General features: G+C 54.8%; 1 protein-coding gene across 2 annotated transcripts; it reads right to left on the bottom strand.

The window, feature by feature from the left end:
- Positions 1-3,697: 3,697 nt before the first annotated feature.
- On the bottom strand, positions 3,698-10,257 carry KLHDC8A (kelch domain containing 8A; the record flags this gene model as incomplete). 2 transcript variants are annotated; one of them, XM_080824762.1, is made up of 5 exons in its annotated part: positions 3,698-4,766; positions 5,605-5,706; positions 6,325-6,540; positions 6,706-6,870; positions 9,882-10,257. In XM_080824762.1, the coding sequence occupies 5 exons, from the start codon at positions 10,255-10,257 to the stop codon at positions 4,573-4,575; spliced, it is 1,053 nt and encodes a 350-aa protein (XP_080680888.1). In that variant the 3' UTR covers positions 3,698-4,572. The 2 variants fall into 2 exon arrangements, with proteins under 2 accessions (XP_080680888.1, XP_080680889.1); XM_080824763.1 differs by lacking the exon at positions 6,325-6,540 and having other exon boundaries at positions 3,704-4,766.
- Between the last annotated feature and the right edge of the window lie 15,620 nt (positions 10,258-25,877).

Here is a 25,877-nt window from a genome sequence, read left to right as displayed (position 1 = left end):
GGAGGTAGGAGCTGTGCCAAGGGACTCAGAGGCCCAGACTGAGGCTGGGGATTGCCTGAAGGGTAGAGGGTGCTCGGGGGATGCTAAGCTCAGCAAGGACAGCTGGATTCGGAGACAGAGAAAGATTTCCGAAGCATAAGGGCTCTAACGGCGATGCGAAGGGTGGGCTGGAGGAGAGTGCTGGGGGCGCCGCCGCAGTGGGGAGGTTGTGACTTGCTGCTCATGCGGGAGGATGAGGGGGTAAACCTGAGTGGTGGCCAAGGGAAACGGGGAGGGTCCAACCTGAGGGGGATGTGAGTGAGAAGCCCGAAGGTGGTGTGGTCCTTTGGTCCTTTGTCACCACGGCGGAGCCGGCTTTCTGCAGGTGTTGGATGCAGAGGTCTGAGGTGAACAGAGACCCATCCGGAAGGGTCCCCAAAGATGGGACACTGAATCCAGATAGGGGAGCCTGGGAAAAGGATTTGTCCCTTACTATTCCCTTACGAATCTTTGCTTTTAAGGATGTGAGTGGCTAAACAGATTAGGACCAAGCCTCACTTTCTGTTGAGTGGGAGGGAGAGTGCCCCCAAAGGGCAGGCCACTTTCCGGGGACAGTGAGTGGGAGCTTAGGAGTCCATCGCCTCAAGGCCACAGCCACACACTCCCTTGCAAGGCTGACCAGAGGAGGAGCCTGGAAGGCCCAGCTCCAGCCCAGATAGGCCAGACCACTAGTCGAAAGCCTGGAGGTCCTCACTCCAGCAATGCGGAGGGTGGAGGGAGGCTAGGGGGAGACAGACTTCTCTCTGAACTGCCTAGAAAACTCACCAACTCTAGGGGTCCCCTCAGGTGGCCAGTCTTCAGATACTTCCGGGCCTCCAGTCCCTTATCCCACTGACCCTCTGAGTCATCTGCCAAATACTTCTTCTTTGGAAGGTGTTTTGCATGAAGAAAAGAAATTGTCTCAGGAGAGTCCAATCTGGCTAATGAGGAACTGGGCCTGGGAATTTTTCCCAGTTCTTCCCCTCAAGGAACCATCACCTAAACTCACTCAAGACACACTTCTCAGGCACTGGCTGGGTCCCGGGTATGAACCGGCTACTGAGTGCGTGAGGGCAGGCTAGAAAGACTGGGTTCTCCCATTTCTAGAGCTCATGACAACGTGTGGAAGTCACTATTTCCCCATCTGTAAAACAGACTGATCCCAGGCTTGCCCAAGCTCACAGGGATACAAGGATGTGAGGGGCCTCCAGCTGTCATGGCACCCATCTTTCTGGGCTTGACATTTCGAACCCCTTACATAGTACATCCCAGCTGATGTCCTTGTTGCCTCTGTGTGCTATGTCATTTGAGGCAATGGTGTGTTTTGTTCAGAACGGTTGAAATCTCAGACGTGGCTCAGTCACTTACTAGCTGGAGACCTTGGACAAGTTACGTAATCTCTCAGAGCCTTTAGCTTTCTCATCTGTGAAATGGGTCACTCCTTACCTCATCGAGTTGATCTAAGGCTTGAAGTGAGGACTTCACCACCTTGTCAGATTGGGAGATGAAGAGGAGAAAGAGGAGGGGAGGGACCTTTCCAGAGAGGGATGGTGACATGAAAGCCTATGCGGGGGGTGGGGGGTGGGGGGGGTGGAGCGGGGCCTGGACCTGGGCCATCTCACCCCAGATCCCGAGCGACTTTCATGGCACCACGAGGTACAGACCACGTGGTTTACCACTGACACTCCCTGCTTCCCTAGCTCAGCAAGGCACCCCCAAAGTCTTTCCCAGGAGGGACCTCCAAGAGGTAAGTACTCAGCAGATGCCCGCTCCAGCTCTTAGTGGTCCTCATGGGCTGTGGTGGCCAGTCCCCCATTCTCCTAATAGGGAGACCCTTTTTCAGGTTCACTGTGCCCCTGAAATTCTGATCATTTAAAAACGCCTCGGTCCCAGCCGTGGATCCGCTATCGTTCTGTGTGCTTGGAAAGCCCCATCCTCCAACACACACACAGAGCTTTGGCCTCTCTAGGAAAGGGTGGAGGGACCCCTGCTTGAAAACGCCTTTCTCAGGGAGGATGAAAGGGGACAGTGGAAGGTGGGGGGCGGGGCGGGCCGACCAGGGCTGGACTTGGCAGTGGCTTCCCAAAGATGCTGCTCCATCCCTCACGGGGTCTGAAGCTCTTCTAGCACCTTCTTCTAACAGTTACTTCAGCAACAAACAGACCCGAAATAGGGGTGCCCAGAAGCAATAGGAAAGTCTCCCCCACAGTCTGCTCGCCAGGGGGCACCCGTGGCCATCGGCTGCCTCTGGCGGGCGTGGGAAGGCCAGGCAGGACCAGCAGGGGGCAGCACCCTTCTGAGGCTGCATGAAAGGAGAAAAGCCCCAGATTCTATTTGTCCTGATCCCCAGAGCGGATCCTCCAGGAGGCTCCCCCTGAGCCCTGAGACCTGACAGGTGTTCTTCCTCTGTTCTTCCTGTGTTCTTCCTCAGGGAATGAATTACACCATCACACAGTAAGTGCCGTCTGACTCCCCGGTGACCCCTCCCAAGGCAGGTTTTCTTTGTATCCCTGGTGCTGGTACAGCTTTTAAAAGTAACTGGCTCAGTTGGTTAAGTGTCTGCCTTTGGCTCAGGACAGGATCCCGGGGTCCTGGGATCGAGTCCTGCATGGGGCTCCTTGCTCAGGGGTGGGGGGAGCCTGCTTCTCTCGCTCTTCCCCTCTCCACTGCTTGTTGTTGCTCTCAAACAAATAAATAAAATCTTTAAAAAAAAAGAAGAAGAAGAAGGGGGCACCTGGGTGGCTCAGTGGGTTAAAGCCTCTGCCTTCGGCTAAGGTCATGATCTCAAGGTCCTGGGATCAAGTCCTGCTTCGGGCTCTCTGCTCAGCGGGGGGCCTGCTTCCTCCTCTCTCTCTGTCTGCCTCTCTGCCTACTTGTGATCTCTGTCTGTCAAATAAATAAATAAAACCTTTAAAAAAAAAAAAAAAGAAGAAGAAGAAGAAGAGCGCTGCCTGGAGGGCTCAGTCAGTTTAGCCTTCGGCTCAGGTCATGATTCCAGGGTCCTGGGATCCAGCCCTGCATCGGCTCCTTGCTCAGTGGGGTGTCTGCTTCTCCCTCTGCCTCTGCCTCTCCCCCAGCTTGTGCTCTCTCTTTTCTCTCTGACAGATAAATAAAATCTTTAAAAGGGGGCGGAGGGGCACCTGGGTGGCTCAGTCAGTTAAGAGTCTGCCTTCAGCTCGGGTCATGATTCCAGGGTCCTGGGATTAAGCCTCAGGTTGGGCTCCCTTATCAGCAGGGACCCTGCTTCTCCCTCTCCATCTGTGTGTTCACTCACTCTCTCTCAAATAAATAAATAAATCTTAAAAAAAGAAGAAGAAGAAGAAAGAGGTGCTCTAAAAAGCTTCAAGTCTTTAAGTCCATGAGCAATCCCCTTTCCACTTGGGGTAAGATGGCAGTGAACTTCAGCTGAGTGAACCGAGGCCACCGTGAAGACATCAGCTGACGAGCGCAGCCCTTCCTGCCTCCTAAGTGGAGTCTCGCCTACAGCTGTACTGGGAGCGAGTTGACACGGCCGGTCGAGGTTTGGGGTTAGAACCTGCTCCGTGGGAACAGCCAAGGACAGCTGGCCGCCTGGGGCCCTATTTAGTCTGAGACCGTCACAGGGACGGATTTCGGGGGGTCCCTTCTACCCATCAAGATACCCATCCACCCCACCCTGGCACTAGCTGCCCGAGAGGATAGGAATATAAATTTTAATCATTGTGCTGCTGCTGTTAACCCCGGTGTAGTCAATCCAGACTTCGTGGATTTTGATGCCACAGTGTACACAAGAAGGTTTTGTACAGAAACGCTGCAGGAACGTTGGGGACTAAAAGGCCAGGGAGGGGTGGTGGAAGGAGAAGGTGAGTGAGGGGAGGAGCGGGAAGCAGAGCCTGGGCTGGGTGTCTGCTCCTTCCTCATCATCGCATTCCCATCAAGGACCCAAGAGGCCTGGGATCTTCCTGGCCGAGGCTGCTGACCTGGACTGGGCCATTTGAACCTGACTTCCCTTCCAGCGCAGCGGCCGCTGCTCCAAAGCCAACTCGCTGAGCAGATGAGGGCGAGGGCAGGCCCGCTGCTGACCGCCAAAGGGGGTAGGGGTGCGAATCATGGGAGAGAAGACGGGTTTGGGATTCCTTGCAACCCCTCACCATTTTCCATCCCAAGAGACCCTCAAACTAGCAGAGAGCTGGGGAGAAGACAGTGATAGCCGCAGTCTTCTGCCCCACCCACCTCCTGCCCTGGCCACTAGGGGAGGCGGAACTCACAGGAAGGGGAGGTAGCAGGTATTCCTGGGCCTTCCTCTGCCCGAGCAGGAGGGGAGGAGCCTCCTCAGAGCTGGGCTGGGCTCCAGCTGGAGGCTGGTGGAGTCAGCGGGTCTTCTAACGGTTTCCTGGGATCGGTACAGTTTGGAGGTGGAGGGAGGTCCCCCAGAGCCCCTAGGGCCTGACCCCCCTAGTTGCGGACAGGAGCTGGCATCCTGGGAAGTTACCCAAACTGCTCTGATGAGACCATGTCTGTCGTCAAGAGTGGAGTGGTCTGGTCCGGAGCCGAGGCGCCAGGCCCGGGGGGCGGCTAGGAGTCGGAGACGCACAGGGCTTCCACAGCATCGCTCAGACCCTGGCTGACGCCCCCCACGGCCAGGAGGCAGTTCTTGATGACAATGCTGGAGCAGGCGCAGCGGGGCGTGGGCATGGTGGGGAGCGCCTCCCACTTGTTCTTCCCCGGGTGGAATGCCTCTGCCGTCTCCAGGACCGTGGGTTGGTTCCCTGAAAGTGCCAAGGGAAGTGGACCTCACAAAGGAGACCAGCCACCGATCCCTGCCCCACAGCGCCGCCACCTCCCTGGCCCGGTCTGGAACCCACAAGTGGAAGCCAACGGACCTCAGTCCCTGGGCCTTGGCTCTTGTCCGACAGCCTCTTCGCCCTGCCTGCCTTCTCTCCCTGTTTTCATCTCCACCCACTGCTTTGACCAGAAGTCTCTAGACACTGCTGCTGCCTTTCTTTTGCCTTGTACTAAACAGCTGTCCCCGAGGTCTGGCTCACATTGAGCTCCTTTCATGCTCGGGCGAAGTGGGAGTCTGTCCACACTGCATGACCTCTGGGTGCCTAGAGGTTCTCTGCCCTGTTGAGGCTGGGGTCCTGCCTTCAAAATACCTCTAGTCTCTGCGAGGAGTAACCCAGAAAATCCTGAACCCATTACAAAAATCTGTCTAATCAGGTTGCTCTCCTAGTCCACGATGGAGCTGGACATCCAGGGAGTAGAGCGAGCCAGAGAAAGAGGACCAGGCTAATCCCTGCCACGCGTTTGTCCCCAGGTGTTCCTGGATAGGGCCCCAGGGAGCTGTGCTCAGCAAGCCTGCTTTCCAAGGTTGGCAGCCTGTTCTGCATGCTGTCTTGGCCTCAGTTCCCCCTGTGCGAGAGGACGGAAAGAACACATGGGGACCTGTTTGTGGATATGTGGGAGGGCGTGTTTTGGATTATTTGGGTTAAAGTGGTAGGCAGGCAGTGTGCAAGAAGCAGCCAGAACCTTCTCCTGCTCACGCAGAGCGCCCAGTGTCCACCAAGCACCCAACCCGCAGTAACAGCCTGAAAGCGCCATCCTTACCGAGTCCTCCGGCCACTATGACCCGTCCGCTCAGAGAGCCGGCCACAAAGTCTGCCCGCCGCTTCTTGAGGAAGAATGAGCGTTCCATCTTCAGCCAGCCCCCTACGGGCCACGGATCGTGGCAGATAAATTGAGAGAGAATTAGATGCTGACCTCCCCCACCAAATAAGCACCTTGTCCCCAGAGCTCATGCCCGAGGCCGAAGTCTACTCCAACCACCCTTGTGCTCCAGGCAGAAACTACACCTCCTGCTGTTTGAAATGATGGGCTCGTGGCCTCCTGCCTCTCAAACCCAGGCTTGCTCCAGTCCAAGGAACCATAATCCCCTGCAATGAATCACCTCATTCTATCTCTGTTCTCCTGGGCTCTGAGCTGGAGAGAACGCTAACTAGAGGCAGCGAGTGTGAAGGTGGGGATCCTTCTGGGTCTGCACTGGCAAAAAGCAGGAGAAGCCCTCCCTCCCCTGGCCCTGCCTGGATGTCGTAAGAAGAGAAAATAGACGGGAAAGTCTTGGAGACAAATAACCAGCCAGCCAAGAGGAGCCCTGTCCAGGTGGAGGAAAGTGATCCCAACAGTAGCCTGGAATGGTGAGGGCTGTCCAGACCTCTGAAAGGCTCCCCTTGCTAGGTCGGCGGCCCTGGGCAGGTGCATGGGATGGGGGCAAGGTGCGGGGAGTCAGCCAGAGGGGTCGTGGGCAGCAAGCGGCCGGTCCCTGCTCACCCTGTTCCATGTCGAACACGTCCATGGTCCGGAGGAACTTGGGCTGCCGGTAGAGCCGACCCTGCCTCAGGCCCCCCAGGCTGTAGAGGCGGTCATCCAGGGTCACAAAGCTGGAGAAGGCCCGCTTGCTGGGAATGTTGGGGAACTTGGTCCAGGAGCGAGTCTCGATGTCAAAGACCTCAAAGGCGTTGACTGCATACTTGGACTGTCGTCCCCCTGAGGTGGGGGTGGGGGCCACAGTAAGTATCTGAGGGCAAGGGTTGGGTTTCCCCTTTTGACTGTTACCAAACCATACAGGGAGTGCACTGTCTGGCAGTGCTTCCTATGGGAACAGACCCCAGGAGAGGAAAGACAGATGCGGGACAGATAACCTGTCCTTACCTAGCACATAGATCTTGGAGCCTCGGAGGAAGGAGGTGGCAGCATATCTCGGGGTGGGCATGGGTGCTAGTGACACCCACATGTCCTTGAGCATGTCATAGTGTTGTAGGTGGTTGTGTGGACGAAGGTCCAGGCCCATCCCGCCGGCCGCGTACACTCGGTAGTCTAAGGAGAAAGGCCACACACATACCCCTGGCTCAGCTTATCTGCACGATGAGACAGGCCCATCAGCAATCACCTACCAGACCTGGCTCCATGAACCCCTTGAAGACCAGCACTAAGGTCAGGTCAGGTTCCCAACCACTGCAACCTCCCTGAGTGGGGCTGATGAAACCATGACAAGTCCCTGCCGGGTTGAGCCTGGGCCTTCCTGAAACTGCATCAGGCTTGCATGTCTTAGTCGTCCTTGGTGTCTGGCCCTTGGCTGAATCTTGCACGGGGTGGACTGTGATGGAGTGGGGGTCTGGACAACCCTTCGCAGGTCTTGTCCTCTCCATGTTCCTCCCTTCTAGGCAGCCAGAGGGAATGCCAAAGAGGAGAGGTATTCCTCTGATGCCTTCCAATAGTGGACTGTTGCTTAGGCATTCCCAGACTGGAATGCTCCAGACTCAGCAGGAGCCTTTGGAAATGAGGTCAGCCCTGCTGTCGTTGGCCTTGTGGGACACTGGCCTGCTGCTGGTTTTCTCTGTCTGTCCCCCTCACCCGGGAGTGCCTTCCTCCTTCACACACTGGGTGGCTTGTGGGCTCCAGAAGGCATCCTGCACTAGATGAGACAGGGTTAGGGCTGAATGAGGGGGAGGCTTTGGAGGACAGAAGACGAGCTCCTTTAAGGAACCCTGCCAGGACGGTAAGCTGGGTACTCTCAGAGCAGAAGCGAGTTCGCTCCCATTTTCTGGTGCTCTTGGCCGCAGGTAGGCTTTCGGGGCACCTCCCTGACACGCCGCAGCAGCAGAGAGGATAAGCAAGGCGTCCGTGTTTCCCGGGGCTTCCCTCCAGGGCCTCCTGAGGCCTACCAGAGACACAGCTTCCCCTGCTCCCCCACACCACAAGACACTCGCCTTCCCAGGGACCCACCCATGCCTGGGATTCTGTCTCCCAGTAGCCAGTCTTCACGGCTTCTGGCCCTAAGAGGCTTTTATTCTTCAAGGGAATTACAGGGATGAGTACTATTTCCTTCTATTGAGTACTACCTCCAGTTTTATTGAAAAAGGAAAAAAAATCCCAACCGTAGCCTCGGGTCAGGAGATTGGGCCTGCTAATATTGGGAGGGTTTCCCTTACACGAGCTCTGCCTCGCCCATCCCTGTGTCACCTGAAAACACACCTCCAGCAGAGAACCCTCGGTCCGTGCCCCACCACCACCCCTGGGCCAGCTCCTACTCAGCCCTTCACGGGCACTTGGGTGTCCCCCAACGGCAGAGCTGGGCTGTGAGCACCAGACCAGTGCCTCCCAAGGCATCGGCTTTGCCCTACTCACCATTCGTTACCGAAATAATCGTCATCTGTTTCTTCCACTAGATTGTTAGAGAATTTGTTCGTCCGTGGCCCCGGCACTTGTTTCAGTGCTGGCCACACAGGCATAGGAAAGCTTAGCAGACCCACTGCTGAACCCAGTCAGTGCCACAGTGAAAAGCACAGACTCCATCATCACTCATTAGCCCTGTGACCTTGGGCAAGGTATTTAAGCTCTTCGGGCCCCACATGGCTTCCCTCCAGAATGAGGGTAATCACAGCCCTTACCTCATCACCCAGCCTGTGAAGATCACATTAAAACACATAAAGCACCTACGGTAATGACTCAATAAATGTTAGTTCTTAATCTCCCGGCAGCACTTCTCCAGGCCGGGGCGGGGGAGGGAGGGCAAGGAAAACCCTTTCCCTCTCTTCCCCCCCCCCCCACCAACAGGCCTCCAGGTCTCCTGGCCTCCTACCCAGGGTTCCTGGAGGCCCCACAGGCCACTGCCCTGAGGGATTCTGGGTTAGAGTTTCTCACTGGTCACCTTCACTGGTCAGACCCGGACTTCTGAAAGTAGGGACCAGGACTTCGGTCTCTCTCCTTCATCCCTGGGACCTAGAACTATGCAAGGGACAGAGCAGGTGTTCAAGAAATACTGATTCCTGATCTACAGTAGACCCAACGGGTAAATGGGATGGTTTTGCCCGAGGGGGAGGAAGGGTTGCATCCCACCAAGGCTATCTGAGCTGCACTGGGGGCCTTCTAATTCCTGTTGGGCCATTTCCCATAAAACCCTTTGCACTGGGGCACCTGAGTGGCTCAGTCGGTTAAGCGTCTGCCTTCAGCTCAGGGTCCTGGGATTGAGTCCTGGGATCCAGCCCTGCCTCAGACTCCCTTCTCCGCGGGGAGCCTGCTTCTTCCTCTGCTGCTCTTCCCACTCGTGCCCTCTCTTTCCCTGCCAAATAAATAAACCTTTAAAAAAACAACAGCAGCAACAGCAGCAAAAAACCCTTCGTGTTTCAGCAAAAGAGCTTCTGGAGCCCCCTCTGTGCTCAGGGCTGTACTAAACCCAATGAGAAAGAAAGAAGGGGTTTTGAGAAAGTGAAACGAAGATCACATAACCTCCTGATCAGCACATGCTGGCCCCGAGACCTGTGAACCTGGGCAGGATGCTGCAGGAGCATGACCCTCAGGAACTTTCTAGTCCCCATTCATTAGCCTCTCTGAGATTAGGAGGCAGAGGGGGAGATTGAGGGTAGTGGGGAAGGCCCTGGAGTCAGGCCTCAAAGCCCCACTAGTGGGGCCTGGGGATGGTACAAGGAGGCAGGGAAGGTTCCCAGGGCCCCAGATAAGTGTCTGAGGTGTTCGCCCCTAAAAGGCAGCGGGCAGGGGATGAGGTGGTGTGGGTGAGAGGCTCTGACGTTCTGCAGAACGAAGGCGTCTGCAGGGACACAGCACTAACCCTTCCGCTCTCCCTTCTGGCCAGCCCGCCCAGCTCTCTGGGAGGAGCCTGGTGGAATTACTAGACACTTCACCTGCTGAGCCTGTTTTCCCATCTGTAAAATAAGGCCAGTGGGTCTTCAGTTTCAGTGTCTATTATAGGGATCAGATAGGATCAGGACTGTGAGAGCGGGCCCCTGACTCACTGTTGGTTTCCATCCCTCTCCCGGTGGCCCCCCACTCCCTCCTCTCTGCCCTCCCGCCGCCCTGGCCCCACTCGCCTTTGGCCGTGACAGAAATGCCCATGGCGGCCTCGCGCAGTACGCTCCTCTTCTTCCACTTGCCCTCATCGATGTTGTACATCTCCACGACCTTCAGGGGCAGCTGACTGGTGCCCACACCCCCGATCACCATGATCCGCTTCCCCAGGGCGATGGCGGCCACCCCGGCCCGGGCTGTGGGCAGGGGGGGCAGGGCGGTCCACTGGTCGGCCTCGGGGGAGTAGACCTCAAAGCAGTCCATGGGGATGCCGTTGTCGTCACATCCCCCGATGGCATAGACCTGCCCCCCGCTCTCCAGCAGGGAGCAGTAAACCCGGCGGCTGGGCAGCGGCGCCAGGCGCTTCCACTGGAAGTCCTTGACGTTAGGCACCTCCATCGCAGCCCCGGGGGCCCCGCCCGCCGCGCCCCTGTGCCCGCGGAGAGCCAGGGCGCCGCGGGAGGTGCGAGCCCGGGGGGCCGCCCGTTACTCCGCGCCCCCTCTCGCCGCCTCCATCTGGCTCCCGTCCGCCGGCTCCCGCCCGACCCCGGGCAAGGGCCCCGACGCCGGCCAGCGCTTCACAGTCCCTCCAGACTGCGCGGTCCGGCGGCGTCCGCGCCTGGCCCTGCGGGAGGGATGGGGCGAATCAAGGGCGGTCGGGGCCCCGCGCCCTCGCCTCCTCGCGCCGCCGGCCCGGCGGGCTCCCGGCTCCCAGGTCCTTGCCAACTTTAAAGGGAGGACGCGGCGGCCGAGGGCGCCACCCCGCGGCGGCATAGCGCCCCGCAGCGCCCTGTCCCCCGCCCCTCCGGACCGGCGGCTCGGACGCCCGAGGGACGCGCGCGGGGCTGGGGGCTTTCGGGGGCTCGCGGCGCCCCGCTGCCTTCCAGCGGAGCGAGGAGTTAACACCTCCGGGCGCCGCCGCCTCCCTGCCCCCGCCCCCCTGCCCGCGCCCTCCCGCCCACGCCCCCGCGCCACTTACACAGCCAGGCCCGAGGAGCGCGGCGGCGAGGCGCAGACCGCGCATCAGCAGGGAGCGGGGAAACGGGGAGCCGGGAGCCCCTCCGCCCCAGGGCGGCGGGGAGCCGGGAAGAGGGCGCGGTGTCCTTCCCCAGCGCGCACGCCGCCGTCACACATGCAGGCGAGGAGAAGGGATGAGCAGCGCGAAGGAGAAGCGGAGCCGCCCGCGGGGAGGAGGCCGGCCCGGCTGCTCCGCCACCTCCCCACCCGCAGCCGCCACACCTGTGCAGGAGGCCGCGTGCGCCCCGCGGCGGAGCAAGCCGTGACCTCTTTACATAAGCGCTGGCAGCACCCGCCCGCGGGGGAGGGAAAGGGCCCCGCGGGAGCCTCTCACCTTGTCTACGGGGTCAGAGGGGCGGGGCACTGGAGCCAGGAACCCAGATTTCAGGGACCAGACTCCCTCCAGCTTGGTGGTGGTGTGTGTGTTGGGGGGGGGCGGTTTGTGTTTGTTTTGAATGAGGAGGCGGAGAGACCAATTACCCAGTTTATCTACAGCACCCAGACCCGGTTCGTGACAGGCTGGCTCAGTAGTCAGCTTTGCGTTGGGGGAGGCAGGATCAAGTGGTTTAACCTCATAGAAACAAGGTCCGTGGGTGTGACACGTGCAGACCTGACGCAGGTGCACCCAAACAGAGCGGGGCCACTGACCCGCACACCTCTGTGTGACTTACACATCGCCCCAGCCTCTCCTGTCGGGAAACAGTAACTGACAAAGCACACACACGTGGACACGTAACCAGAGACACCGAAGTAGATGGAGGAACACGGAGGAGGGGGGGCTCCCCCACTCCCATGCCTTCTGCACACTCCTTGAGAAGGGGAGGCCTGGTTATGCAATGTTGCCACTCAGCATCAATCCACAGGGCTTGCCAAATAATTTTCTCAAGCCACACTCTCATAGCCTTTTCAGGATAGCAATCCCCTTGTAACAAAGGTGCCCAAGACACCAGTGGGCCCCCTGGTCTGACTGCAAAGCCTGTGGGGTCCTCCTTTTTCCTGGTTCCCTTGAATACTATCTTGAAACACTCAGGCTTGGGAGTCTGACAGAGGTGGGTTCGAATTCTGGCTCTGAAATTATTTAACTACTCCGAGACCCAATTTCCTTCTATTATTTTAATTTATCTTTTTATTTGGAGATAAATTGTAGATTTACATGCAGTAGTAGGAAATAACACCCTTTACCTAGTTTCCCTCAATGGTAACATCTTGCAAAACCTATAGTACAATAATATTACAACCAGGCTACGGCAATTAATCAGGGAAGGTACTTCCTTCACATCACTAGGATTCTTTCTGTTCCCCCTTTATACCCACACCTACTTCCCTCCCACCCTTTGCTCTCCAGGCCCTGGCAACTATTAATCTGTTCTCCATTCCTATAATTTTGTCATTTCAAGAATGTTATATAAATAGGATGGTACAGCAGGCAACCCTTTGGGATTGACTACCCACACCCCTCCTGGCATAATTCTGTGGAAATTCGCCAGGTTGTTGTATGTTTGCCAATAGTTTATTCCTTTTTATTTCTGATAGAAGTATCCATAGTATTCCATGCTATGGATGGATCCTTGCAGATTTTCGTGAAGATTAAATGAGATATTGTTTGTAAAAGGCTCTGTTCCATTTTCCGACACATAGCAAGGGCCTGGTAAATCGCTATTAATACCATTGTTACCAGCTATCGTCAACAACATGCAGAAGGAGGCAGACAGAGAACAAACACAGACATTTTGCCCCTTGCTCAGGAATGACTTCCTGTGAGAGACAGACTCACAGACTCACGACTCACAGTAGGCCTATCTTAATATCTTAAGTTCTTGGCTTAGAAATTCCCCTGTTTCTTTTGGTTTGAATTCTCTGTACTTACACAGTAAGCACCTCTAGAACCTTCAGAAGAAGGTTGTGTTCTGTTTTCTTTATTCAGTAAGAACTCATAAATTCCAAAAGAATGTGGTCTGAATTAATGAAGTTTTACAGGAAACACCAAATATTTCTCTTCTGTCCTAGGGATCACAATCTCCCCGGGGGGACCAGGGAATAGACTCTCAACCCCTGACTTGAGCTGTCTTCACAAAACCAGCACAGGCTGATCAGGAAGACTGAAAGCCCTTAGGACTTCCTCAAAGGGGCTTGTGGGGGTGGGTGTTCAGTTTCTTTTACCCACTGAGCCTTTAAAAAAAATGAAAATAAAAACATTTATTTACTTTAGAGAGGGGTAGAGAGAGACCGTGAGCAAGGGGAGGGAAAGAGAAGCTCCAGCAGGCTCCCCACTGAGCATGGAGCCTGACTTGGGGCTCCAGGTCACAACCCAGAGATCATGACCTAAGCCAAGATCATGACCTGAGCTGAAATCAAGAGTCGATGCTTAATCCACTGTGCACCCAGGCCTCCCTTGCTTACTGAGCCTTTTTTTTTAAAAGATTTTATTTATTCATTAGAGAGATGGAGAGAGAACACAACTAGGCAGAGGGAGGAGGAGAAGCAGGCTCCCCACTAAGCAGGGAGCCTGCTGCAGGGCCTGATCCCAGGACTCTGGGATCATGACCCAAGCCAAAGGCAGCCGCTTAACCGACTGAGCCACCCAGGTGCCCACTTACTGAGCCTTTTACCAAAGCAGTGAGGCGAGGCTCCTTGTGCCCCCACCCAGCCCGCGGGGCAGCAGAGTCCCACACTACTTTGCGTTTGCAAAACTCATCCAGCTAACCCAAACCCTCACATACCCATTTTCTCATGATCTTTGAAACAACCCTGGGAAAGGTGACCCGGGAGGGTGTTAGTCTGCACTTTCACAGATGGGGAGTCTGAGACTTTGTGACATAAAGTAATGGACTTGTGGCCTCTTGAGGGCCTGGACCAGTGTGGATCTGGTTTGTGAATTCCAAATCCAACACTCCTCCACTTTAACAGTTAAATCACAAATGAAATCTTGTGTATTCTTAAGGACACTGAGCTTTTCCACTCACAACTGGCTTCCGGCTTTTTGTCCAGTTACAGCAAAGGAAGGAGCCCAGGCCCCCAAAGGGTTCCAGCGACTTCTGTCCCCCCATTGCCGGACTGTGTGCTGGGCAGCATCACCGGGAAAGGACTGGACACCAGCCCCAGAAGACGCCCCATCCGAGCCTAACGCTCATGTTTTGCTAGCACCACCCTCTGTGAGGACCACGAGATCTAGGGACTCAGACCCTCGGAAAAGTACTAAGAACGGGATGCCTTTCAGACCATGGCCTAATTGCTTGTTCTGGAAATATTGGCTTCTCTCCATCTCCCCCACTCCTTCCCCCATGGCTCTTCCTCCCAGCCAGGTGACATCCTTTAATCCTTACATTGAGTGCACATTGAGGAAACTTGTAACCTAGCAACCGCCACTTAAGATTCCCTGAGTCACGGGTGTGTTTCCATGCCTGGGCAGAGCGCACCAAGCTGGGGCCTGAAGGCGTGCCAAGCAGAGGCAGGGAGTCTGGTGACCCCTTTGATGCCTCCGCATCCTGCTCTAGAGTGAGGCCACTTTCCCTCTCAGCACCTTCTTCCTCCGGTCAGACCTGAACCCTTCTCGCTCTGACACCTCGCACTGCATCAGGTCCACTTTTTCTTCTCTCTTAAGAAGTGTTTGACTTTCTGCCTTGGTTACAAGGTGGCACAGGACAGTGGGGAAGCGGAGGAAGGAAAGTTGATGAGAGCCTCTGACAATAAATTCTCTCTTTGGTTCTGCGGAGTCTTTCTTACCGTGATATTTCTGCACCAGCCTTGTCAAGGGGGTGCTCAGCTCTAGAAAAAGTCACTCCCCCTGCTCATGCTCCCTCTCTCTCTCTGACAAATAAATAAATAAATAAAATCCTTAAAAAAAAAGAAAGAAAAGAAAAGAAAACCCATTTTCTAGAGGTATGGGAGGAACCAGATGCCAGGCAGAGATCCTGGGCACGTAGGAGGTACATCGTTCCTCTCTGTGTGATGGCAAGTCCCCGCACCCTGACTTTCTGGGCATCCAGGCCAGTGTGCCCAAACAGCAGGTGCCCGTTTCACAGAGTAGACCCCTTAGCAGGGCTCACACTCTCTTGTGCCCAGTCATGTCTGCGCCTGCGTCTCTGGTAGGGCTTCTTCCCTCCTAGCACACTGAAATCTCCTCCACTGCCTCATGGGCCTGATCTGGAGACCGGCCGGGGCCCTTCCTGTAGAGAATCACCTCTCCTTCCTCGGCAGGCCCGTGGCCATATTCGGGGGTGGGAGTGTGGAGAGCTCCTCCAGGCAGGGCTGAGGCTGCGAGCGGATCCAGGGGGAGGTACAATCCTCCCCAGCATGGAAAAGCCTCATGGGGCCTCCTCCTGCCCAGTCAGTCCCAACACCAGCCCAGAAGAAGGATTCAGGGCTCCGGAGGACTCGGTGGGAGATGGTGAGATGCCGGTGCCAGCAGGCAGAAGCATGCCCCTTGGGACTGGCAGTCTGGAGGCCTGCTGGATGGCGCCCTACGCACCCCACAGTCTTGACTAGACAGGAGAACTAGCCCCATGCCTTCAGCCACCCGCCCTGCCCCCTCCTCCCCCAGAGCAGAGCACAGACCTAGGGCCTGGAGGAACTTAGCGGTGTCCGTTAAGGGGTGTCTGCTGGAGAGCGAGTCTCAGGTATGGGATGTTGGGGTGCGGGAAGAGGTCATTTTGGTTTTCAGATTCAGGAGCTACACTATTTACAAGAGTCGGGAAGCTGCCCCTTTGTCTGCTGTTTAGTGCATAGAGATGAGAGCGACAGCAGCCAGCAAGCGAGACCTTCTGTGAGAGACCGTGGCTCCTTCCCTGTGCTGACAGAAGAGACTGTAGGAGGAAATGGGGCTTAGAACAAAGCCTGAGCATCTGGGTTGGAAACAAGGAAGAACTTCCTGCCCAAGAGTGTCAGAAAATGAAAACACCAGCCTGAGGTGAGCTGCGAGGCCGTGGTGTCACCTTCCCCGGGGAAATACTGGAAATAGGAAAGACACAGGCCCGAGAGTCAGGAGACCTCTGTTCCAGCCACGTGTTGTCAGAATGGGGCTGTGCACCCCTGGACCAGTTGTGTCCATTCTGGTGTCTGTAAAATAAGGGAGAGAGAGGAAGAACACACTGGCTTGAGGTCTCTCCCAGCGGGAGCGTTCTTTACTCCTAGGGGTATCCAGGGTGGGAAGCCCGGAAGAAAGAAGCATGTCACCAAAGTGACAAAGTAGCAGGTTCCTCACGTTCTTCCAGGTGGCACAAACGCAGGGGTCTGGCTCCATCGACTCTCAGAGGCCTTGCCAGCTGCCCAAAGTCCAGTGATCCGAAGGGACTCATTGAGAACCTGGCCCTGTTGCTGCCACCACCCCCATTTCCAACAGCTGCAGCAAGTGCGGCCGGGCTGGCTCCTCGTGGGCCTTGGGTACCCACCTGGAAGCCTAACCACGCCTCCTCTTGGGTCCTGACATCACTGGGGAACCAGGGTGCCCGGACAGGAGGCAGAGGACTCAAGGGCTCATGTCAAGTCGTCCTGATTCTGGCCCTTCCTTAAATGCAAAATTGAGCCTGTTTGTCCCAGATCACCTGGTGGGAGCCGGGCTAGGTCCTGGGGCCGTGGTGGGGAGGAGGGTGGGGATGTGTGGGGTGGGGGGGCTCATAGGCTAACCTGTCTCCTGCAGAGGATAGCAGAGCCTTCGCGGCAGCCTGGGCAGCTCTGTGGAGGAGCAGAGGCGGCGGGCTGGGGAAGGCAGCAGCAGACCACCACTCGAACACGAACACGGCTCTTTAAATGTCCATTAGTAAGCTAATATCGCCATTTCCAGAGCCAGCAGCGCCCTCCATTCTTCTTAATTAAAAAGAGCTCCACGTCCTGGCAGAGCTGGGAGAGGGCTCTGAATGATTTACACACCAGCCCCGCTGCTCCAGTTAGGAAATCGGCGAGGAAAATTGATTGGCAGATGGGCCAGCCTGCCTGTCACGGATGGCGCATGTGTGTGTGCTGGGGGGGGGGGGCGAGGTGCGGGGCGGGGGGGGGCGGCTGGCTCCCCTGCTGACAGGCTCTGAGTGAGCAGGGCGGGGACTCACCCCAGGCCCATAGAGCTCTGCAGGCCCAGAGGTAGAGCCTTCTGCCAACAGAAGGCTAAACAAAGGCTCTCCTGCTCACCTCCTGCTGGGGTCCCTCATCCTGGCAAGACTCTCTCATCTGGAGGACAGGAGCTCAGGCTGTGAGGCTGTTGTCTCATCTCCCAGGAGAGACAGGGGCCACTCCCTAGAGGTTCCCCTCATTTCCAGATGGATACTGCTCACCTGATAAGGAACATTCCTGGGCTTCTCTTTGGCCACTGCTGCTTAAGCTGGGAGGAGGGTTTCTCCTGGCTCCGGCTCTCCTTCCTTGTCCCCCTGCTGACGCCCCATTTTTTTCTTTTTTCTGAGCCCGATGTCCTGTGGGGTCCAAGGCTCTGGGCCCTTCCAGGGCTGGGAAGAGGCTGATGGGGCTCCATGGGGTGGACCATTTTGTGATGACGCCAGAGAGCCAGGAATGGGAGTCCCAGCCCCTCTTTAGCCTCTGCCTTCTAGCCAGGCCCTGGGGCCTCCTTCTGTGCTGCCCGAAAGAGGGGCCAGTCCCCTGGTCCACTGTGATCCGGGCCTCCACTGAGGTACAGAGCATCTCTCACTCCAGCACCGTCTCACCTCACCCCTTCCCCACCTTCATGTGCTCGCACACATGCCCTCCTCCCCAGAGGCTCTGGAGAAGGGCCTGGGCAGAAGCTGGTTCCAGAGGAGGGGTGGGGACCAGAGAACAGGCATCATGCAGTGCCCAACATTAACTCCTCCTCCCCCGGGGAAGGCTGGCAATCTGCCGCAGCCCTGAGGTTGCCATCTGGCGCCGTGACCTGTGTTCCCTCTGTGCTAGAGACAGAGACCAGGCAGGAAGGCAGGACAGGCTAGCTACACAGGCGCTCTGGGTTCCTGTTTAAGAACAGATGTCAGAGCGCCCAGGAAAGGGGAGAAACAGGCTAAGCCTGGCTGAATCAGAGGGTCTGCCCGTCCTCAGCAGCAGGAGCTCCCAGGTGGGCTGAGGAGCCCAGGGAGCCTGCACTGAGCCCCCGGCTGAGGAGACAGCAGCAGGGTCTGCACCCTTGAGCGCCCTTCTGGAACCCTGGTCTCAGGCTCCTAGCCTGGATCTCCTTCCAGCTAACACTCCCTCTCCTCCCGGGGCTGGGCGAGGGCTTGTCACTGCAGAACTATGTCTCCTTGCTCAGCATCCAAGGGCCATTAGTTCTTCCCTGGACATCACTAAGAAAAAGCAGAAGGACACCTGTACTCACTCCCTGACCTAGTGGCTGGCTCCCCAGCAGAGGCCACCACCAGGGATGCTGGGTGTCCTTTTGTCCTTGGTGGTCCGGGCCCAGAAAGGGCTATTTGCTTCCTCGGATGACATCCCTCCCCTGTGCTCCTAGCCTCCGGAATTATGCTCCAAGAGGCTCCTTGGTACAGACTCCACCCAAATCCCTGGCGTGAAGGTCTTGTCACATCTTAGGGGAGGGGTCAGCAAGCGATTACTTGCAGGCCAAACCCAGCCTGCCACCTGCGGCTCCTGATCTCAGAAGGGTTTTTACATTTTTCAATGTTTGGGGGAAAAAAAATCCAAAGAAAAATATTTTGTGATGGGTGAAAAAATTGTATGAAATTCACATTTCAGTGTCTTTAAATAAAGTTATATTGGAACACAGCCACGCTCATTCACTTACGTGTTGCCTGTGGCTGCTTTCCCGCTACGACAGCGGAGGGGAGTCATTGCTACAGAGAGAGCATATGGCCCACAAAGCGCCAAATATTTACTATCTGCCCCTTTACAGAAAATGTTTCTGTTCCCCCACCTCCCACCCAGGTTATTTTAAGGGAAAGAAGGATACCACCTTTTTTCTTTTCTTACCTACCTTGATAGGTTGAATTGGTACAGCAATTTCTTGAGACAATGGAAGGAACCCAACATTTGTTAGGCACCAACTGTATACCAGGCACGTTTTTTTCCTGCTTATCCTATATCTTTACAGCAATCTTGAGAGGCACAAAGCATTGATAGTGACTTACTTTGTGGGAGCAGGGAGGCTCTGAGAGATTAGGAAATTGCCGGAGCTGTCATAGCTACTCAGAAGAGAATCCTGATTCAAACCCCAGTTTGGCTGACACCAAAGCCCATATCCTCTCCAGGCCACCGTGATGCTGAGATGACCTCCAGCAGCCTAGTAAGGGCCCACCCAAATGGCTGCTGGTTTGGAGATCCCCCCCCCCACACCCTTTCCCTAAACAGATAGGGGAAATTGAGGCTCAGATTTTAGGTACCTAGGCCCCTCTTCTGGCTCCCCGAGCCTGGTCTTTGCATCAGAGGAGTGTGAACGACAGGCAGCGACAACAGTAGCAACTCCACATGTGCTCCCCCTCCCTCCTCCCTCCTGCTTCCTCCTCTCCTACTATCTATTTTCATCACTTATTAGCTTTTCTTCAGAAAGGTTCAATTTGCATTTAAATAGAAAACCTCTGGAATGGCTCTGATATAATGTTAAGGTGCTAATTACAAATTCATTTCCTTTTTAAATATTAAGGCACTTCAGTTCATCTCAGGGGTGATGAAAGGCAGAGGGAATGCTTGGTATTTATGAGTAATGAATATTGAGCTGTTTACCGCAAAGCCCTTACAACTCCCCGCCAGTAGAGGGCAGAGAGGAGGTGTTCTGAAGACCCATAGGGGTGGTGTGTCTCCGGAGCTTAAAATCAACTAAAAATAAATGTCTAACAACAGTAAGAAGCCGGACTGCAGCCAGGGGGATGGAAACTGCTCGTGGAGCACAGGACACCCTCAGACTGCCAGTTCCGTGAGCCGCTTGTAAGCATTTCAGGGCAGGACCCATGCCTGTCTTATTCACCCCTCTTTCCCATCACCAAGCCTGCAGTAGGTACTCCAAGAACATGAAATGAATCAATGAATGAGTCAACCAATCCATCAATTATGAAAGCGATCATTCAACTACTATTATGAGTCAGGCATTGTACTAGATGATTTTCTTAAGCCTCCTTGTTAGATGATTTCGTCCTTTGCGTTTCCCCCAGAGCTGAGCAGATGATACACTTAATTTTCCTTTATCTTGAAGAATAGTTCTTTGCGTTTTACATACTGATTTACAACGGCATACTCCTATGCCGTGGTTAATAATGATAGTAAAATCGTCAGGTAAATCAAGTTGCAATCGTTCCACTTCATAGGTGAGTAACAAACCCGGAGCAAGAGAAGAGGTTAGCCTCAGAGCCCCTAGTTCAACTGGGAGCTCGGCCAGGACCCGCACCCTGGTCTCAGGCTCCCAGCCTGGGTCTCTTTCAGGTGTCACACTCCCCCTCCTCCCAGTGCTAGCTAGGCTACTCCAGTATTCACAGTGTCACACCCCATATTTGGCCCTTGTCCTCAAATTGCTAGGGAGCCTGAAGTGCAGCCCAGCCTCTGGCCAGGCTCAGTGCCTGGGCCCCAGCCAAGCTCTTTCTGAGCTGGTGGCCAAGAGGCCTCTCTTTTCCCTTCTCCACACCTCAGCTGGATACACTCCTTCCTGCATGCCGAAACCGTATTCATTCTTAAGTGCTCAGTCTCAATCCCACCTTCTCCAGGAGCCTGGAACTATCCCTGCAGGTGAGAGTAGGCTCTCCCCTGTTTCCATAGAACTTTCTGGAAGTGCCACTGTGTTACCACTTAACAACTGTTAATGTTAATAACCATCACCATGTTATATGTTAATAACCATCACCATCGGTATTCAAAGGGCGACATCGAATTCTTTACACATTTTCTATAATTTAAGTAATAGTAATAGTAATAGTTAACAAGCCTATGGTGATCATGACAGGTCATGGACTGACCTAAGTTTTTTGATGGCGTGTGTGTGTGTCATTTAGCCTGTAAGGCACTATTATTATCCACATTTTACAGATGAGGATACTGAGACTTGAGGGTTTACGGGACTTGGCCAAGGTCACATAGTCAGAATAGGGTATTGAGCTCAGCTTATCTGATCCCGAGGTCCGCATACCTGTCTGTGTAGGTGTTCCCTCTTTTTCACCAGATGGTGAGCATTTAAAAGCAGGAGCCCCGTGGCAGGTCATGGTTGCAGCTCCTTTGGAGCCAAGCACAACAACTTGTACGTGGTTGATAATCGAATATGCTGAACCTAATCCAGACCAGAAGCCAGAAGTCTGGATATTGGCTGTACGTCAGTCTGTCGTGCCCCAGACGCTGATCTCTGAATGTAATCATCTGGGTTAAAACCAGCTGGGAAGGAGCCCTTAACTTCAAAGCCGGAGAGGCCCAGCTGAGCAAGAAAGGTACTTTGAGACCCTCGCCTGTCCCCATCTCCCGCCCGCCGGCCCGTGTGGGTGGAGCAGCCCTCCTCCCATTAGCACCACAGCCTGCCCCCTCACCCCCCCAACCCCACCCCCCGCCCGCAGCAGCCACTGGGAATGCCAAGACCACAGTCCGTGTAGACAGATTGAAATAGAACTTACCTGACCAGAGAATAAAGGATATCAGGTGATCATCTGCCAAAGGGAAAGCAGGGGAGGGGGTGGCAGAGAGCCGGGCAGGGGTTGGCTCCGAGGCTCCTTCCAGGCGCGGGCTGAAGCCCCAGAGTCCTGAGGGCTTCCTCCGCAATTGTCAAGTCCACAGCTGCTGTTTCTGGCCGATGAACCGAGGTCCAGCCAGGGCTGTCTGCCAAGGGCCCCACCCCGAATGCACAGGAGCTCGGGGGTCCCTGAGCTCCAGAAGGCCTGACCCCACCCCCCACCCCCCACCGCCCCACCAAGAGGACCCGAGCCCACCGGCCAGAGCCCTGGCGCCTCTGCCTGCCTCCCCGGCTGCCGCGCCTCCGCTGCGAGGGCCCGCTCTGGAAGGGGAGAGGGTGAGGGGCAGACTCGCTCACACACACAGACAATAACTGCCATGGAAACTAACCAACAGAAAGAAGATTTAGGGAGCCGGACTCCTCTGCCAGATGGAAGAGACTGGAAGGGAGAGGGAAAGGGAAGGGCGTTTATGCGAGGGGCAAAAGCCCACCTCAGCCCTTAATCCGTTGATCGCAGGTTTCCTCCCTCTGGCGTGGGGGTGTTCTGGGCAAAAGGCAGAGGGGTGGGGCGACCTTTTCGTGCTAGAGTCCCAAAAAGCCACCCCATACCTTTGCCTTTCCATTCTCAGATGGGGCGGTGGCGTTCAGAGAGGGTGAGCACCTCCCTCAGAAACGCTCAGCGCTGCTGGCCAAGCTAGAGTTCTGCCAGGTCAGGCGGAACCTTTCAGGACAGTTTGGGTCACTTTGCTTGGAGAGGTGGCTCACGGAAGTTTCTTAGATGAAAAACCTAGTGTTTCAAGGGATAACAAAACACGGCAGCGGTTAAGCCTGGCAGCCTCCGTCCATGAAGTTAGAGCAGTGTCTGGTGTGGAGGGAAAGCAGGTGAGGGCTCACGGAGATGCGGTCCGTGACTGTCTAGGACTTTGTCTAGGACTTTGAGTTCTGTTTGGGAGCATTGTCTTTCCGGAGGAAAAAAAAAATCTTTTTTTTTTTTTTTTTTTAGGAAAAGAAAATCTTTTTTTTTTTTTTTAAGATTTTATTTATTTATTTGAGAGAGAATGAGTGAGAGAGAGCATGAGAGAGGAGAAGGTCAGAGGGAGAAGCAGACTCCCCAAGGAGCTGGGAGCCCGATGAGGGACTCGATCCTGGAAGTCCGGAATCGTGACCTGAGCCGAAGGCAGTCGCTCGACCAACTGAGCCACCCAGGCGCCCCAGGAAAAGAAAATCTTAACAAGGGGAACATTTTTATACTCTCCGAGAAGGTACTGTTGGGGTAAGAATGTGAACTGAAGGGGCGCCCGGGTGGCTCAGTCGGTTAAGCATCTGCCTTCGGCTCAGGTGAGGATCTCAGGGTCCTGGGATCGAGTCTCGAGTGGAGCCCCACATCAGGCTCCACACTCAGCGGGGAGTCCACTTCTCCCTCTGTCCCTCACCCCCCCAGTTGTGATCGCTCTCAAATACATACATACATATATAAAATCTTTTTTTTTTAAGATTTTATTTATTTATTTGACAGACAGAGATCACAAGTAGGCAGAGATGCAGGCAGAGAGAGAGGAGGAAGCAGGTTCCCTGCTGAGCAGAGAGCCCAATGCTGGGCTCGATCCCGGGACCCTGGGATCATGACCTGAGCCGAAGGCAGAGGCTTTAACCCACTGAGCCACCCAGGCGCCCCCATACATAAAATCTTTAAAAAATGTAGACGGGACCCGACACATCCACTCCCAACTGTTTAGCTGTGAGACCCTGGGCAAGTTCCTCGTGTATACAATGAGACTAGTGGGGTTGTGGAGAAGATTCAATGCGGGGAGTGTGTCATGGACTTGGAACAGTGTCTGGCCGTGTGTGTCTGCCATTGTTGTCGCTGTCGTCATCAGGCTTTGGGTCCCGTTTCCGCAGCTCTAACACTGAGCCTGTAACACGGATCTGTCTCGAGGGCATTCATTGTGCGCTCAGATTCGATGGGGTGGCTGCAGGGGTCTATACATTTGGTAAAAAACATCCAACAATGGATTTTATTGTATGTGACACCCCGATGTTCACATGTGTTTATGTGACCGGGCACATCAGCATGAGCCTTTCAACGTAGGGAACAGTCACTCCGTCCTGACGCCCTGGCCCTCTCCCCATAAAGAGAATCTAGAGAGGGAGCGCGAGAACTTCCAGACTGGGGGGGGGGGGGGAGTGTCAGCTGCCGATGGAGGAGGGGCTTGTACCTCAGCCCTGTAGATGTTGTCAGTAATGGGCCACCTATGGAGACGAGATATTCTGGAGGTTTCCTGAGGCTTGAACATCAGTCTCTCATCTGCAGAGGCAACACCTGGGTGATTGAGCTGCCTTTAGTAACTCGGATCCTCATTCCATCATCTGGTCTAAGGGGGTGAACGGCACTCTGGTTTGCTTTTTTTTTTTTTTTTTAAGATTTTATTTATTTATTTGACAGACAGAGATCACAAGTAGGCAGAGAGGCAGGCAGAGAGAGAGAGAGAAACGGGGAAGCAGGCTCCCTGCTGAGCAGAGAGTCCGATGCGGGGCTCGATCCCAGGACTCTGGGATCATGACCTGAGCCAAAGGCAGACGCTTTAACCCACTGAGCCACCCAGGCGCCCCTCTGGTTTGCTTTTCAACATCTGTTCCGGGAGCCATTTCTTTGCCATGGCCTTGCTGCCAGAACTATCTTTCCCTTTGTCTCCCAGACTCCCCTCAGAGCTGTACTTTGGCCCCTGAACAGGGTGACATGGTGATCATGGGCTGCAAGCTGTCACACATTGGCCAGGGGAGACAGCTGTCCATCAGGACAGCCGAAAATGAACTATGTGCCACATTAAAAATGCCGGAGAGATTGCTACAGCCCAATTAAAGAGAAGGTGTGAGTGTGTGTAAAGCGACTGGAGGGGGTGGAAAGTAGAATATAATTAAGAATCAAGTGAAACTGATCCCTGGGGACAGATTATAGACCACAAGCAAACAGCTTGCCTAAATGAGAGCTGCCTGGTGATGCCGGAGATTGGCCCCACGCCGCCTAACGGCTCCAAGCCAAAGGGAAGCTTGCTGATCCCTGTTTGCCCTGTGGGGTGATGTCTCTAAATAAATAAATCCCATAATCCGTAATCTGAGAATAATTTGAACCTCAGTTGGTCCGTTCTAAGCAAATATTTGGAGGGGCTGGCTTTCCTTTCTTCTCTGTTTTGTTCGGGGTTCCAAGACTGAGTGAGAGACAGGTGTGAAGATGGTGATGGATGAAGATGTTTCAAACGTGAAATCCATTCGGGAAAATTCCCCTCATCTCTCCAGGGCCGCTCACGTCCAGAGGCAGGGAAGAGAAGGGGAGGAGGTGAGATCATGACAGCAAAGGTAGTTATTAAGATGACGGCCACCCTAAATGACAGTTCTGAACGTGAAATCCTGGGGACAAGGAGGTCTGACGTGCAGCCCGGAACCTTTCCAGTGATGAAAACAACGCTTTTGGACATGGTCTGATATTAGGTGATGAAGTAAAGAAAGCGTGTTCCAGTTGAAATTAGCAGGCTGGGGTCCAGGTTAAAAAGCAAACAAAGGAAAGCAGCCTAGAGTCAGCTGGGGTCCTGGGATACAGATAAGTCACAAAGCTGGCTTTATCTGCAGGTGTCAGGATTGATCAGCCCAGGGTCTATTTCCATCTATTTCCAAGGCTCTTCTCAGCCACCACCATTATCACTCCCTGCCCCCCCCCAAAAAAAAGGCCCCAGCAGAAATATGAAAAAGGTGCTGGATCTGAAATCCTGCCTAATTTAAGCTCTGCTCACAAAGAAGGCCAGAGAGCACAGGGAGGGGTGGAAATCAAGTAAGTAAATGTCAGCCCTGCGGTTGGGTAGAAGCCATTAGCCAGGCAGAGCATCCAATTAGAAAGCATTGAATTAGAGCAGTAAGAGAGGGGGCCTGACATCAGAGGGCACGGCGGGGAGGGCCAGTCAAAGTGGGCAGGAGGCAGTCGGGAGAGGATTACCGTAAGATGTACAAACGGCCAGAGCAGATGCCTTCCAAATGACAGAGCCCCCAGTCCAGACAGCCTTCATAAAACGCCCACATGATGCCTTTGTCCTCCCCCAAATCCTGTCTCAGGGAACTCAGCCATCCTATGGGCTATTTTGGAAAAGATTTCTCCCTTCTGCCTGAACCCAGAGACAAAAATGGGTAGCTTTCAGCCACTCCAGGGTTCACACGATAGACAAAGGAGGGGAGCAAATCCCTTGGCAAATAGTGCCCGGGGGATTTCATTTTTCCACTTTCCAGTCCAAACCTGCTCAAACAGATGCGGAAATACGTCTGTCTGCCTGCACACACAAGAGAACTCGGTTCTTGGGGAGATGTTCTCATTCAATGTTACAATTATTTTATTTTGTAACAGGTCTGTTGTTGTTGAGTCTTTCCCTCCCCCTCTTTTTATAAACTCATGTTCCCT

This window comes from Martes martes, assembly GCF_963455335.1.
Source record: "Martes martes genome assembly, chromosome: 15".
In the NCBI taxonomy this organism is placed as follows: domain Eukaryota; kingdom Metazoa; phylum Chordata; class Mammalia; order Carnivora; family Mustelidae; genus Martes; species Martes martes.
Note: the sequence above shows the minus strand (reverse complement) of the source record. Positions and strands in the feature narration are given on the sequence as shown.